This window comes from Carcharhinus amblyrhynchos, chromosome 6 (genome assembly GCF_965287045.1).
Source record: "Carcharhinus amblyrhynchos chromosome 6, sCarAmb.v2.hapA, whole genome shotgun sequence".
NCBI lineage: Eukaryota > Metazoa > Chordata > Chondrichthyes > Carcharhiniformes > Carcharhinidae > Carcharhinus > Carcharhinus amblyrhynchos.
In genome coordinates this window covers 70090817-70107665 of record NC_137329.1, presented here as the reverse complement: position 1 = coordinate 70107665, position 16849 = coordinate 70090817, and the positions used below count along the sequence as shown (strand labels likewise).

Here is a 16849-nt window from a genome sequence, read left to right as displayed (position 1 = left end):
CATGAAAAAGGGCCCAAATCCCTTTGTGATACAGCTTTCTGCAGTCTCTCTCTCCATATAAATAATAATCTTCCTTCTCATTCTTTCTTCTAAAATGAGCATTCTCAAATTTTCCCACATTGAATTTCATTTGCCCATTTTCTGTCTAATCCCTTAATCTGTCAATATCTCTCTGTAAACTATTTATTTCTTTCTGACATCCTGCCTTCCCCCCGAGCTTTGTTTCATCCACAAAGAGTTGCAGTCCCAGCACAGATCCCGCTGGCTTGTCACTGGTTACTGCCGTCCATGTGGAGGACAATCCTCTTATCACTACTCACTGTATCATGTTAGTTAGCCAATCCTCTATCCATGCCAGAATATTACCTCCAACACCACGAGCTCCTTTTCACATAGTAGTCTTTTGTGTGGAAGATTATCAAATGCCTTCTGAAAATCCAAATATACAACACTGACTGGTTCTCCTCTAGCTGATACCTCGTCAAAGAATTCTAGCAAATCTGTCTGGCAGGAAAATCTCAGCCTCTCCAGTCATACCAGATAACGGAAGTCAATCATCTCTGATGGCATTCTAATGAATTTTCACTGTACCTTCTTCAAGCCTGAATAATTTCCCTAAACTGCACACAACACTCCAGCTGTAATCTAACAGCGTTTTATAAAGAGTTAGCCTAACTTTCTTGCTTTTGTACTATATTCCTCTATTCATAAAGCCAAGGATCCTGTATACATTTTCAACCATTCAAAAATATGACTGCTGACGCGACAAAAAAGCTTTGTTGAATGTTTTCACTCCTCTAACTGCTAATCATTCTGCAAATAAAATAACTGACTCTTACCCCTTTGCGATGAGCTGCATTACCCAAGCCACGTGCTGCTTGCAATTTTTCGAATTCATTGTTCAGGCTTATTTGATTGATCAAGCACAGCACCTTCTGAGTCAGTCCCTGCTCCATCAATTCGTCAGTAAAGCGTGTTGTCATGGATACAAGCTCTGAACTGCAAAGAAAATTAGCTTTTAATCCCAAGATATTATATGATTGTCTTCATCTCAATAAATCATGTTACTCATGAACTTCGAATCTGAGTCACTGTTAATCGTGGGAATAAATCAGTGGATTGTGTATGAAAAATTATGTCTTTTTCCCCTGACATAATATGAAGACCATATATAAAAGTCCACTTTGTGCAATATAAAGTACACAACACCAATCTCCACTGTTCCAAAGCTGTTGACAGGCGATAGGGAGAATTTCAGGGATTCACCAAGACTTTGCTTAAAATGGCCCCACCAGATTCACCTTGCTATCTTGGGTCACTGGACAATTCAAATGTTCCTCTGAAACCAAGCAACTTAGAGGCATTCCAAGTTAGAACATGGAACTTTGCTGGAATATATTATTCAGTATCACACCAGGAGGTACAACTACTCTCCTATTTATCACCTACACTATTTAACTTGAACAGAAAGACGTTTTCATTCTGTCATGATAATGCAGAGTGCAATATTATTGTTGAACTCTGTAATACTTTTAATCAGAAACAACACCACCTGATGAGTCTACAAGAGGCAAATTCAAAAACGGTACAAGTTGCAAAGTTTTTTTCCTGTTTAATTTACGAGAATAAATCACAGACCTGAGTTCCAGAGTCCACGTTTTGCCTTGTCGTGATTGAATGAGAGAATGCAAGGAGTTTGCAATGCACCGCTTCCCGTCCCAGTACAGCAGTATAGCTACCAAACCACGCGTCAGGCCAGGGAAACGGGGCAGCTGATGCTCGCCTGTGAATACAAACATGATCAAATTAGAGGAACTAACAAGACATCTGAAAATCAAGAACCATCTGTTTTAACAAATGACACTTGGAGAGCATCTTTCATACACAAGATCTCACAAGATGCTTTACAATAGATCAAAGAACACCAGATGAACTAGAAAGATGAAACAGGAAATGTCTGAAAACTAAACCAACAAAGTCAGAAGACTTTACAGAGATTGGGAAATGGCAGCAACACAAAAAAAAAGACTATTTCCAGAGATCGAGGTGGCTAATAGATTAGATTATACAAATAGTACTTCAAAAATGACCCAAGGGCTCCATCATCAATATATCAGGCATCTCCATTCAAGTTCTGAGATCTATGGGACATTGCGATAGGGATAATTGTACACCAGCAGACTGGTGATGCCAATGTTTCTTTCTCCTTAAAGCAAGGCTCCGTGTCTATAACTGCTCCTTGCTTTTCTTCACTGTGGAAATGGATCTAACCACTACCTGAAACATGGTTGTACCACACTGGAAACGAGGAATATGCTGTGTGAGAGTTCCAGTCAAAGACTGCCTGCGTTCAGTATTGCGATGCAAATTTTCTTAAATATCCTTGAGAAGGAAAATGCTGTCTGTGTTCACAACTCAAGAGCATGTTTGCAAATTCTCTTTGGCTTAAAATCCCTGATTTTTAAACCAAATTTAGAATTGCACAACAAAAGCTTGTAAACTCTAAAGACACTAAAGTTAGCGTAAATCTGTCAGTAGGGGCTGGCATTATAGCTTTCTGAAGTTCAATGTATACATGCCAATTTGCTACGTTTAGTTCTCAGAAGGTCTTGTTTTTCAAAAAATTGGCTTCCTTCTGGATATTGGCCTTAAGGAAATCTGGCTGGTTTGCAGTGACATTGAGAGACTAATACTTCAGGAATTGATAAGGAAAACATCTCGCTGACATCAAAACAAAAGCAGCTTACAAATCAAGCAGCACGGTCTGACCTGCAGCAAAATCAAAATAATTATCAGGGAAACATTTCATGTTGCAGAAAACAAATTCTGATCACACATTGATGGAAGGATTGATCCAGAATACAGAGCAACAATAGCAAATGGGCATGGTTTGGGGAATCAAATTCATTATTCCACATTCAATGCCAATTGGCTAAATTTTGTGGTTTTGCCCAGTCCTTCAGAGAAACCCAGATTAGGCTATGAAAATTATATTTGGGTGCACCTATTAAGCCCACTGATACAGTGGCCCACATTGTTTAATCCTTACTTATTTCAAAACAATTCAAAACTGAAATTTACATTCACTCCCCCCGAAAGGAATAGGTGAAGTAGATCAGTGAGCCTTGCCTTTAAGCAAGGAAGAGTGTCAAAGATAGCATATGCAGCACATTGGAAGAACAAAGTTAAGAGGGGCACAGACCCTAAAAGTTAAAGACTGACATTGTGAAACCGAGATTGGCAATCAATGACAAGTTTTATCCTGTGTCATGTCCAACAATTTACAAGACTTAACCGGCAAGAAAATACTTAACTAGCAGTAGTTATGAGACAAAAAGTGCTTTTCTATAAGCACAATGAGCTGACTCCTGACTATTACTCAGGCTGAATCTTAATTTAAGGCATAATCATATTGTTCATACATTTTACCCTCACAATGCTAAATATCACACCCTTGTGTGATTAACCCATGATCAGAAATTCAGGGTTCATGGTTGTAACATAACATCTTTGTACACAAAAATTAGTTTCATGGAGTGGTGAGTTAATTACACAAATCAGAAATTAAACAGCGGGAACACCAGTTGGTGTACTATTCAGCCATGTGAAAAGAGAAAACCAATTCCTATTCGATGCCATAATAGGTATTTCAGGCATGGCAGCTGAGTGCTACTATAAACATGCATCCAGCAAGTTAAAAGTTAGTCTAAGCTTCCCACTTATACTTTCAGAGCTGCTGAGATTTTAAAGCATTTTCTGTTTTAGTCTAGGCTTTCGCTCCGTATTGTTTTGGTTTCCGCTTGAAAATTTAAGTGGAAATCAGGAGAGAACATAATTGAGTTCAAGATCTGTAATCAAATATCCTTCTGATGCTGATTATCTTTCTGCAGAAAAATTGCTAGTTAGGCAAGATACCAGCAGTTCAACAGTATTGTGAAATAGTGCCCCAGCAGGAATTGAGCATCACAGATATAAAAGGGTGTGTGGGAAAAAGAAATATGATGCAGAAATCTTCACTTTTACTCAAAAGTTCATATGCAACCTAAATCATAACAACAATATAAAAGACATTTGCCCTGTAAGGCTTTCAGATAAAGACTGGCAAAGATTCCAGATTTAACAAAAAACAGTTTTGGATTCAGCAGACAGATTACGGACTGGTCTATTTAAACTAAAGCTGTCAAAGGGATCACAGCAGAACTTCAAAAGTACAAACCTGCCAATAGTAATTCTACTGCAGCAAGCTCATCAATATCAAAGAGGTCGCTCAAAATGAAAGCCTCGCTGATTAGCTGTTCTGGAAGGAGCCTGGTCCCCTGCTGACCTTGGATGGTAATCCCCTCAATGCTGGCTTTCTTCACCTTCTCTCTGTGTTGTACATTTTTAGCCTGAACAAAAAGATATAAAATGCTGTTAATTTCAACTTCACAAGGGTTCGTATGCCAGATCATTGCAATGATCAAACACAAAATTTTAAATATTCCTCCTTAATGACTGCTACAAAACGATACAGACGTCTGAGGTCACACACCAACGAACTCGAACAGCTTCTTCCTTGCTACCATCAGACTTTTGAATGGACCAACCATATATTAAGCTGATCTTTCTCTACTCCCTAGCTAAGACTGTAACACCATATTCTGCACCCTCTCCTTTGCTTCTTCCCTACGAAGGGTATACGGCACAAGAAACAATACTATATCCCAATACATGTGACAATAACAAACCAAATTGAGTTAGCAACAATAAGAGTTGATCTTAAAGCATTTCACAGACAAGAAAGAACCAGAGACAAAAGCAGAGATGACCAAAGAAGTGGACTTTAAAGGAGAACCTGAAAGGAAGGAAAAGAGCTAGAATAACAGAAAGCTTTGGTGGGAGAGTTTCAGAATGTAAAACACATGGCTGAAGGCGAAGCTAAAAATGTTGTGGCAAAGTGAGCTGGGGATGCAGAGAGGACAGGACTCTTGGAGAGTTTTAATACTGGCAAGTGTTATGACGATGATGGAATTTTAAATTGGAAGCACTGGAGGGACCAGGAGTCAATGTTGGACAAGTACAAGGGTGATTGATGAGTAGGATTTGGCACACAATAAAGATATCGGCAATAGATTTGGATGAACTGAAGTTTATGGAGAGCAGTCACTCTCCAGGAACGGCACAGTAGCACAGTGGTTAACACTGCTGCTTCACAGCTCCAGGGACCTGGATTCGATTCCCGGCTCGGGTCACTGTCTGTGTGGAATTTGCACATTCTCCTCATGTCTGTGTGGGTTTCCTCCGGGTGCTCTGGTTTCCTCCCACAGTCCCGGTTAGGTTGATTGGCCATGCTAACATTGCCCCTGAGATGCGTAGGTTAGAGGGATTAGCGGGTAAAGGTGTAGGGATATGGGGGTAGGGCCTGGGTGGGATTGTGGTCAGTGCAGGCTCGATGGGCCGAAGGGCCTCTTTCTGCACTGTAAGGTTCTATGATATCTATAAAAACACTGGTCACATTAAAGTTTGTTTTTTTTCTCCAAAAGAGGAAGAAGCCAAACTTTGTTATTTTTGTAACTCAAATGCTCAATGCTTAAATCTATAGTTGCTGTCTGGCCTTCTTATGGGCAGTAAGAAGTCTCACAACACCAGGTTAAAGTCCAACAGGTTTATTTGGTAGCAAAAGCCACTAGCTTTCAAAGCGCTTCTCCTTCATCTGTTGGACTGTAACTTGGTGTTGCGAGACTTCTTACCATGTTTACCCCAGTCCAACATCAGCATCTCTACATCATGGCTACCTTCTTACGGGCAACAGCTGTCAGCATGATGAATATAGTGGCAAGAGGGGAAATTATGGAACCAATCTGGGTAGAAGTTAAGAACAAGCAGAAAGTTTAATGGGATAATCATGGAAATGCCTCAATATCTCAAACAAAATGAACAAACCAGATACAACCAAAAAGCACTAGATTGAAAGATACAACTTGAAGAGTATACAATGGCCAGCAGACTTTGAAGTCATTTTCCTAGTTGTCTAAATTCCCAAGTCACCTGATCTAGCTCAGATATTATTGAAATGAGTTGCCCAATAGTTACAATTCCCTATGTATATGTTATATATGCTATTAGCTGGGTCGTGCCAAGGTGATATTGAAGCTCAACAATTGGCCTCTCATTCTGACCATTCCCCTTTAAAAAATGCTGGAAATACATCCTTCCCCTGCATGACTGGGGATTTTGATATTGGCATTATGTTGGTATTACACATTTTTGTTGATCTTGAATTCCACTTGATTCAGTTTTTGCAGACGCGTTTGTTCTTGGCTAGATCTTCAGGTCCGCCATTTTCTTTCAGTGGCTGATATCTTATTAGCACTTCATCAATATGCCTTTATTCATTGAAATTATTAAAAAAGCAAGAGCAGAAAAACTCACTGGATTCTTGAAGAGGGAAATGAAATCTGGTTTGTGCTTTTTGAGTGCAAGGTCCAAGAGATGAACAGCTTCTGGTAGCCGCTTCCAAATAACGCTCTCCACCGTCTGCCAGATCTCTTTGTATGGCCCCCACAAACTGGCAGCTGCAAAACACAAAACAGAAGCCATCAATAGATTCATGGCTATGAAAATTATACTACTTCTGGCAACTTTTTTCAGAAAAATCATGGAATATGTTTGGAGATACATTCAATGTATTTTGTTACTTTAAATAAGCTCTTCTTGTGAATTTTGTAGGTAAGCTGAAGGATATTAGGGTTACAAAAAGAAAACACCTTCCATTGTTGTGTCTCATTTCATTTAACAGGACATTTTATGTTAGACTTTGCCACTAACCCAATTTTAATATCCACAGTATTAGGAGGATACTGAGCACCTTAGTCAAAAAACAAACACTAAGGAAAAAACACAAAATTAATTACACCATCTGAACATTACAGCAAACTATAAATTCAGCACAGGATTTTGAGGTGGCTAAAGCACAATAAAATGTATATGACCCTGAAAGTTTCAACTAACTAACTCCCTTATGGTAACTCAACTTTAAGCTTGTGCCTGGCAAAACTCACCAGTTGGTACCAGATGGCAGGAAGAATGGAAAAACACAATTTTTTTAAAGTAACAGACCAGTAAATCTTGGTAATTAAGGGAATTATGCAGACACAGCAAGCAATTAGGAGAGTATATTGGATGTTAATGTTTATGCAAGAAGTTAAGTAGAATCCTACAATGCAGGAGGCCATTCAACCTATTGAATCTGCATCAACTTAGCTTATCCTCATACCCATAACCCCACGTATTTACCCCACTAATCCACCTAACCTGCATAAATTTGGACTGTGGGAGGAAACCTGAACACCCGATAGAAACCCAGATACACCTGAAGGACCGCACAAATAGTCACCCAAGACTGAAATCAAATCGGTCCCTGGTGCTGTGAGGCAGCAATGCTAATTACTGTGCCAAACATTAACTGAAGTACACAAGTCATTGCAAGAATTCTTATTTACATGAGGCTCAAGTGAGACAACATCTGGTGCATGGCACGGTTGTTAGCCCTGCTGTCTCACTCACTGTGTTAAAATTCCTGTCTTGGGCGACTGTGTGCAGTTTGCACATTCTCTTCCTGTCGGCACGGATTTCCTCTGGGTACTTGCCACTGTCCAAAGATGTGCAGGTTAGGTGAATTGTCCATGTTCAATTGCCCTTCAGTGTCCAAAGATTTGCAGGGTAGGAGGATTGCCATGGCAAACACATGTGATTATGAGATTATGGGGATATGCGCTTTTGGAGAGTTGGTGCAGATGCAATGGCATCATTCTGCACTGTTGGGATTCTATGTACAGGCTTGGTCTCTGTACCTAAGGAAGGGTACATAAAATCTTTGATTGATTCCTGGCCTTGCTTTGAGGGGAGATGGTATAGAATGGCCCCATTCTCTCTGCAGTATTTGTTTAACATGTTTCAGAAACTGCTATTAGATCTTCAAACTATAACTGTCCAGGTATTCTCAAGCGATGTCTGCAGAATCCTGTGCCTATCCAATCAAGGCATATTTATTTAATTACTAAGTGGGTAATGTGTGACATCATTAAAACTCAAAATATCATTAGTATATTTTTGACACAATTCTTAAGTTTATTCATTCATGGCAAGCCTATTGATGGTGCATTTTGATTGAACTGGTTACTAGTTAATTAAAAGCATCATTTGTTTTTATTTATATATGCCATATTCTTAAGCAGCAAATGACACAAGACGTCAATGTTTACAAAATCATCGATCATACTCCAGAAAGTCAAGGATTTTTTTTGGGGGCGAAATCAGGCTTCAGCAAGCTATCAAGCACACATAAAGGACCAATTCTGATGATGGTCTTATCCAAATTAACAAGTTGTTTCCAGAATTTCCGTTTTTCACACATGCTTAGCTTGTTACATTATAACTACAATTGTTGACAGTGTGGACGAAAGATACTCAACCTGGATACAGCAGTAAATGATTTATTTCTATACTGATGTTGAGTGCATCCATCATTTGGTTTTTGGGACAGCTAAATGCCTCAGAATTAAAATTCAACACTTACACTTGTAGCTTCAGCAACAAACAAGTTGAATGGAAATGTACACAGATGAACTTTGAGTCATATTAAATGCATCTTTCCCAGTCACATATTTTACATTGACAATTATGCATGATAAGACTGGAGAGTGAATTTAAATATTTTCACACAGAATACATTCACTTTCAACTGCTCCTTTGAGACATTGGACTGAAGATAAACTGCAGGGTCGAGCTATGTCTCCTTAGCTAACAAGCCCCCCGCCACCATTTTCAATCATCTGCAGTTTTGAATTGCCAAGTTGATTGCTGTAAATTTCAAACAAAATTCTTTAATTTGGTTAATATTCGGTAGCAAATCCCCTCCCTATCTCACACTGCCTACCCCAATCCCCCACCCAACTCCTCCCACACGCCCCCCCACCCAACTCCTCCCACACGCCCCCCCACCCAACTCCTCCCACACGCCCCCCCACCCAACTCCTCCCACACGCCCCCCCACCCAACTCCTCCCACACGCCCCCCCACCCAACTCCTCCCACACGCCCCCCCACCCAACTCCTCCCACACGCCCCCCCACCCAACTCCTCCCACACGCCCCCCCACCCAACTCCTCCCACACGCCCCCCCACCCAACTCCTCCCACACGCCCCCCCACCCAACTCCTCCCACACGCCCCCCCACCCAACTCCTCCCACACGCCCCCCCACCCAACTCCTCCCACACGCCCCCCCACCCAACTCCTCCCACACGCCCCCCCACCCAACTCCTCCCACACGCCCCCCCACCCAACTCCTCCCACACGCCCCCCCACCCAACTCCTCCCACACGCCCCCCCACCCAACTCCTCCCACACGCCCCCCCACCCAACTCCTCCCACACGCCCCCCCACCCAACTCCTCCCACACGCCCCCCCACCCAACTCCTCCCACACGCCCCCCCCATCCAACTCCTCCCACACGCCCCCCCCATCCAACTCCTCCCACACCCCCCCCCATCCAACTCCTCCCACACCCCCCCCCCATCCAACTCCTCCCACACCCCCCCCCATCCAACTCCTCCCACACCCCCCCCATCCAACTCCTCCCAATCCAACTCTTCCCACGCCCAATCACTCAGTTAATGGTAGGGCTTTGGGGAGAGTTACAGAACAAAGAGATCTAGGGGTACATGTTCATAACTCCTTTAAAGTGGAGTCACAGGTGGACAAAGTGGTGAAGGTGGCATTCAGCATGCTTGGTTTCATCTGTCAGAATATTGAATACAGGAGGTGGGACATCTTGTTGAAGTTGTACAAGACATTGGTAAGGCCACACTTGGCCTCTTTTAAGATCAAACCAAATAAACTCGAGTTAAATCAGGACAAAGTAAAAGGGGCAGCTCCCCAAAAGGAAGGGAACAGCCTGAACAAAATGAAAGTACAAAGGAAACTTGAAAAAAATCAAATTAAAATGTGTTTTTTAATACTGTGTGCAATTCTGATCATCCTTTCATAGGAAGGATATTATAAGGTTTGATAAGGTCCCCCATGCAAGACTTCTTGAAAAAGTGAGAGGGCATGGGATCCAAGGGGCTGTTGCCTTGTGGATCCAGAACTGGCTTGCCTGCAGAAGGCAGAGAGTGGCTGTGGATGGGTCTTTTTCTGCATGGGGGTCAGTCACCAGTGGAGTGCCCCAGGGATCTATTCTAGGACCCTTGTGGTTTGTCATTTTCATAAATGAACTGGATGAGGAAGTGGAGGGATGGGTTGGTAAGTTTGCCAATGACACAAAGGTTGGTGGTGTTGTGGATAGTCTGGAGGGATGTCAGAAGTTGCAGTGAGACATAGATAGGATGCAAGACTGAACGAAGAAGTGGCAGATGGACTTCAATGCGGATGATCGTGTAGTGGTCCATTTTGGCAGATCCAATGGGATGAAGGAATATAGTATCAAGGGTAGGACTCTTTGCAGTGTAGAGGATCAGAAGGACCTTGGGGTCTGGGTCCATAGGACTCTTAAATCAGCCTTGCAGGTGGAGGATGTGATTGAGAAGGCATATCGTTAGTCGAGGGATTGAGTTTAGGAGTCGGGAGATAATGCTGCAACTTTATAAGACCCTTGACAGACCCCATTTGGAGTACTGTGCGCAGTTCTGGTCGCCTCACTACAAGAAGGACGTGGAAGCTATTGAAAGGGTGCAGAGGAGATTTACAAGGACGTTGCCTGGATTGGGTGGCATGCCTTACAAGGATAGGCTGAGGGAGCTAGGTCTTTTCTCCCTGGACAGACAAAGGATGTGAGGCAACCTGATAGAGGTTTATAAGATGTTGAGAGGTATAGATAGGGTGGATTCTCGGAGGCTATTTCCCAAGGCTGAAACGGTTGCTACGGGAGGACGCAGGTTTAAGGTGCTGGGTAGTAGGTATAGAGGAGATGTCAGGGGTAAGTTTTTCACTCAGAGGGTGGTGAGTGAGTGGAATCGGCTGCCGTCGGTGGTGGTGGAGGCGAACTCATTGGGGTCTTTTAAGAGTCTTCTGGATGAGTACATGGGATTTAATGGGATTGAGGGTTATAGATAGGCCTGGTAGGTAGGGATGTGATCGGCGCAACTTGTGGGCCAAAGGGCCTGTTTGTGCTGTAGTGTTCTATAAACTAGAAAGAGTGCAGAAAAGATTTACTGGGATGCTACTGGGACTTGATGAGTTATAAGGAGAGGATGGATAGACTGGGACTTTTTTCTCTGGAGCGCAGGAGACTGAGGGGTGATCTTACAGTGGACTACAAAATAATGATGGGCACAGATCAGCTAGACCATCAATATCTTTTCCCAAAGGTAGGGGAGTCTAAAACTAGATGGCATAGGTTTAAGGTGAGAGATACAAAAGTGTCCAGAAGGGCAATTTTTGTCGCACAGAGGGTGGTGAGTGTCTGGAACAAGCTGCCAGAGGTGGTAGTAGAGGTGGATACAATTTTGTCTTTTAGAAAGCATTTAGAAAGTTACATGTGTACGATAGGTATAGAGAAATATGGGCCAAATGCAGGTAATTGAGTTTAGCTGAGGCTTTTTTAAAAAAAAGGTGCATGGACAAATTGGGCCGAAGGGCCTGTTTCCATGCTGTAACTGTCTGACATCCCTATCCATCTCTTCCCACACCCCCTCGCCCCCGCCCCAATCCAACCCTTCCCATCACACCCCCTCTCCCCCCGCCAATCCTAATCTCCCTTCCACCTCCAGAGTCCCTCTTCCTTATGAAAAACATGTAGATTCTATTGGAGACGCGCAAAAATCAGGGGGCGTGGTTGTGATCGCAGATCAAGGTGGTGATGAACTCAGCCTACACTCATACGGTCCGAAACTATACACATTCGGAATATTCGTGCGCCTAATGTGTGGGTCTGGCTGAACTAGCCGGAACCTGCAGTCTCTGCGCCGCATTTTTCCTCCCAATGACTGACCTGAATTTACCGCCATAGTCACGGCCGCCATCTTGAAAAGGAACCGGAAGCAACAACTCCCGGCCTGCCTGGGGCTAGGGGGACAGTATGGACCACGCCAACCACTTTAACCGTGCCCACATGCGCCCATGAGACCGCCTCGTCCTCCCAACGACCAACCACCCCTCCCCCGTGGAGATTTCACGACTCCTGAAACTTCCGTGAGTCCGCCAAGCTGGGCAGGCGCGGAGAAAAGCCACGTGACCGATCTGGGCCGACTACAATCCCAGTATGCCTGGCGACAAGACACCGGAAGTGACCTCTCACCCTTGCCCCTACCATCTCATTAAAGTGTCCCCTTGAAAAATAACACATTATTTAAAAAATGTCGAGATAGGAAATTTTAATGGTTGTGAAATTGAAACGGCCTTGAAACAAGAATAAGTCCTCAGCGCGAGAGGATGTGTGGTGAATTGGGAGCGGCGCTGGTTTAAGGGAAAGGAGAGACGGTGACGGACTACACAACCCGGAGATTTCGCCCCCCCGGGAGGCAGGAGGCGGACTACACAACCCGGAGATCCCCTCGGACTGGCGGGGGGGCGGGGCTCCCAGGAAAGGGTAACGGTCGCCGGCGGGGCGTGCAGCGCATGCGTGGCCGCCCCTTCTGCGCAGACTCCGTGTCAGTTTCCTAGGGAGAGGAGAGAAAAAAAATGGTGGCCGGTGTGTAAATTGGAGCAGCGCCGGAGATATATAATTATAGATCAAATTATCCGCAATAGAGGAGCGGGAGGAGCAGAGAATAAAACCCCCCACCCCCAGCAAAGGAAAAAGGAAAGATAAGCATCATCTTCACGACAAGCAGAGAAGGACACGGGATCAAAGGAAGGACAAGAACGTTCAGAGCTCCTGCTGAGTTTAAACTGTGAGTGGGAGAGAGAGAGTGTGAGGAGGGAGGGAGGAAAGGCAGGGAGTCTACTTCACTGTTACACGGAGGCTTCAGCGGCATAGCCAGGCCTCAGTAGTCCCTAGCATCAGTGGGGACAGCATGACCGACAGGAGAAGAGTCGGGAGTAGGGGACAGGCGGAGGGAAGGCCTGGTCCTCATCACCATTTTAATGGAGAGGCAGAGTTGCAATTGTTTGGACATTGAGGTGGTGAGAGGAGATAGGGATCTAATCTTACCTCTCTGTTCTGGGGAGAGGATTACCCCTCCCTCTGCTTCAATGCGCAGTTTTAGCGTTTTTCCCTTTTTAAATAGATAAATGTAAATCTGGCAATTCGTATGAATTTGCTCTTTAAATGTAGAGGTTTGCTTTGAAGAAAAGTTCACTTGTTCCCTTTAAGTGGGTTTAAGGGAAGGCAGCGTGTCCTAATTCAGCGAGAAGTGTAAGTGTTAGTCTATTTTTATTTGTGAGCCAATAGGCATCAACCAGGCCTCCCTCCCCCCACTTACACTCCAATTTTGCTTCAATGTTAACAGTTACGTTTCAGATCCATGCAAGAGGAGTTTACAGAAATATGAATAACTAAAGAAGGTTATTGTTTGTTTTTGAATAAGTCCCCCTGGGTGAATGGGAATAATTGAACATTTTAACGAATATTGTTCTGGTCCAATGTTTCTACATTTTACTTTAGCTGTAAAGACTTAAGTGATCACTTTATTAACACAAACAGTTGTAACTTAATATTATAGGAACAGCCATGCTAAAATTTCAAAGAAGAATGGTGAAAATTTAATATGTATCATCAATATATTGATGTACAGGATATCTGGGGGGGAGTTTGGCCTTCTCAAAATACAGAATTGAATACATATTTTAACATTTCTTCTGTCATCATGTTTTTAAAAGGAGGAAGACAAGGGGATGTTGATTTTGCATGACACGTTAGAAGAATTGCAGGGCTGCTGGGGAGGGAATGGAGGCATTTTATTGGCCTTTTTAATCTCAATTTCAAATAATAAATGTTTGGGCGCAGCTGCATTTATTACTGTTCCTAGTTGCCCTGCTGGACTTTCATGAATGGCTACAGACCTGTTTGCTTTGGAGCTTGCATCTGATCAAAATAACATTTTAGCTTTTCATTCCAGAAAAAAGACTTAAATTAACTGACAGTTGACAAGTTTAATGTAAATCATTCGCTCTTGTCAAACTCTCTGGTGCTTTCTAGTGTATCCTTCAGTCTTCTAAGTATGATTAACCTATTCAGCAGTAGCAAGGATAGCGAAGTTAATTGGTTCCATCGATTTAAAAGTTTAATCAATGAGTAGTTTACAAATGTGGGGTTATGAAGCTTGAAAACTTTCCTGTCCTCTATCTGATACAAACTATCTTTTACAATGTATGTTAATATAAGTTTTTGTTCGGTAGTGAAAGTGGATGTTTTGAGGATAACATTTTCTTTCTCCTATTTTCTCTCTTCCCAAGGCTGTTGCTCATTACTTTTAATTCATCTGGACACCCATAATTCACATACAAGAACACTAATGTGTTCTCCATGATGTGGAGATGCCATCATTGGACTGGGGTAAACGCAGTAAGAAATCTGTCAACAGGTTAAAGTCCAACAGGTTTATTTGGTCGCAAAAGGCACTAGCTTTCGAAGCGCTGTCTCTTCATCAGGTGAGTGGGATTTCAGTGCACAAACAGGGCAAATAAAGACACAAACTCAATTTACAAAATAATGGTTGGAATGCAAGCCTTTACAGGTAATCAAGTCTTAAAGGTACAGACAATGTGATTGGCAAGAGGGTTAAGCACAGGTTGAAGAGATGTGTATTGTCTCCAGCCAGGGCAGGTAGAGATTTTGCAAGCCCAAGCAACTCGAGAGGGTTACAGTCAGTGTGACATGAACCCAAGATCCTGGTTGAGGGATCTTGCCAATCACGTTGTCTGTGCCTTTAAGACTTGATTACCTGTAAAGTCTCACATTCCAACCATTATTTTGTAAATTGAGTTTGTGTCTTTATATGCTCTGTTTGTGAACAGAACTCCCACTCAACTGATGAAGTGGCAGTGCTTCGAAAGCTTGTGGCTTTTGTGACCAAATAAACCTGTTGGACTTTGACCTGCTGTTGTGGGACTTCTTATTATGTTAGCCACCCAGAAGTGCTGATGTCTTTTTTTTGAGACACACAAAACTTTCTAAGTTTGTTCAGATGAGAGATTCAACTTAGGATCCTGAGACTGTGTTTTAGGTGTTCAGCAGAACTTGTTGAACCTGTACAAATAGATTTTTAAAATTTTATTAACTAGTCAACAAGTCACAACAGCAGAATTCCAATGTAGTTTATTCTGCACTTCGTTTTGCTGATCCTTGTATTGAGGTTCCGCTCCTGAATTAAGTCTCATTGTTTCCAACTAGCATAGTTTGACATCTGTATTTTGCCCATCAGTGTTACTTGAAGCTTCTTTGCATTCTAAGGTATAATGAACTGGTACATTGCAATGTATCATTTTAAGTACATTAGCAAATTCCACCTGTCGTTAGTGCAGTTTGAGGCAGACAGATCACAAAACGCTAGCGCTGATTTCTTACATGTGCTCAGTTTACCTCTCTGTTTGGCTGGATCAATTGCCCTCAAAGCCCCAGTGTGGGGTAGGGCTGGTGGTATGAGCAAGAGCTAACTAGAGTTTCTGAACGTGATTAACAGGCTCGCACTGGGGGGAAAAAATGCGTATATGTTTGCTTGATCAGGGCAGCATTGAGCTTGACTGTGATACCTCTAGTCCTATACCATGCGATACCATCAGACTTTACACAAGCAGTATGGTCGCTTTGGCAAAGCTTCAGAACATTTCTGTCACAGTACCTCCAGTTGGCTGTGCAGGAGCCTTTACTTGCAATGGTTGAAAATCTATTGCGCTTTTAAATGATGGTGAGAGAAGATCTTTGAGAGAAATTAGCTTTATGAAAAGCAAATATTAATCACTGTTAATTAAACCAGTTTTCTGACCTCATAACTGTGAATTTTGGTAAAATCCTCACATTCAATCCTGTTCATGCAATGGTTTGAGTCCTGGACCATCAGTCCATTTATTTGACGAAACCTCATTGCTTTGGAGGACTGAAAATGTGCAAGACAACACAATGATGGCTTCCTTTTAATAGCAGCACTGTTAAGTGTGTGTTTATCCTTTGAGGCAATATTGCAATAATTGTACTTAGTGCCTATTAAACAGTAACCTGGGGAAATGCATATATGATTTGCCCATCCAACCAGTTTATACATTTGGAGTTGTTTATTTAACTTAAATTTGGTGCTTTCTTCTTCCTTCCTCATCAGAAGATATTGCACCTAATGGATTATATCCCCTCCTTGAAACCATTAAAAAAAAGTCTGAGCATACATTACCAGTCTGTTGTTCACCAGGGCAATGGTTCATATTTAGCTCTATGTATATTTTATATGATGTACAATAGCTTCTGTAATTTTGATGCAATTTGTCAGTAGGAAGAATTGGTGAATAATCTGAAGGAAAATTTAAGGTAGAAGTGGTATGTGAAGTGATTTTCCATCTTTGATTGTTAGACAACAAAATTCCAGTCGCACTCCGACAAAAAGAATGGATATATTGGACTTGATGGGTTCTTAGCACATACAGCATTCTCATTTCCTTGTGTGACATGCAATTTATCTTGCTGGTTCCTCCTTTTATCCTTCTGTCCAGCAAGGGCTCAGTTAGAGCCTTGGAATGTTGTCCTCAGTTACTTTTGTGCCAAATCTGTTTCTAGGAAAACAATGGATATGTAATGGCTATCCAGGTGGCAGAGTGAAACATAAATCAGTGACTGTTCAATGTCTTGTTTAGTTTTGCCAACCATCATCATTATCCATGTTAGCGAGCATGCAAGGGCTGATGGTGCTCGCCACTGAAACATGGTGTAAAATTGCGAGTGCT

At 42.6% G+C, this 16849-nt stretch overlaps 2 protein-coding genes across 7 annotated transcripts in view; one reads left to right on the top strand and one right to left on the bottom strand.

The window, feature by feature from the left end:
* Positions 1 to 12158, bottom strand: part of nup205 (nucleoporin 205) — a 122499-nt gene extending 110341 nt beyond the window's left edge. The window contains exons 1-5 of the mRNA XM_080190618.1: positions 11970 to 12158; positions 6412 to 6554; positions 4217 to 4388; positions 1639 to 1783; positions 840 to 999 (exon numbers count right to left, since the gene is read on the bottom strand). Of these exons, the coding sequence (XP_080046744.1) occupies positions 840 to 999; positions 1639 to 1783; positions 4217 to 4388; positions 6412 to 6554; positions 11970 to 12000 (651 nt within the window). The 5' untranslated portion in view covers positions 12001 to 12158. The remainder of the gene's footprint in view (positions 1 to 839; positions 1000 to 1638; positions 1784 to 4216; positions 4389 to 6411; positions 6555 to 11969) is intronic.
* A 473-nt stretch (positions 12159 to 12631) lies between these two features.
* The window catches only part of cnot4b (CCR4-NOT transcription complex, subunit 4b), a 162246-nt gene continuing 158028 nt past the window's right edge, over positions 12632 to 16849 (top strand). For all 6 annotated transcript variants that reach the window (XM_080190617.1, XM_080190614.1, XM_080190615.1 and 3 more), the window contains exon 1: positions 12632 to 12870. The gene's annotated coding sequence lies outside the window, so the exon portion shown is untranslated. The remainder of the gene's footprint in view (positions 12871 to 16849) is intronic.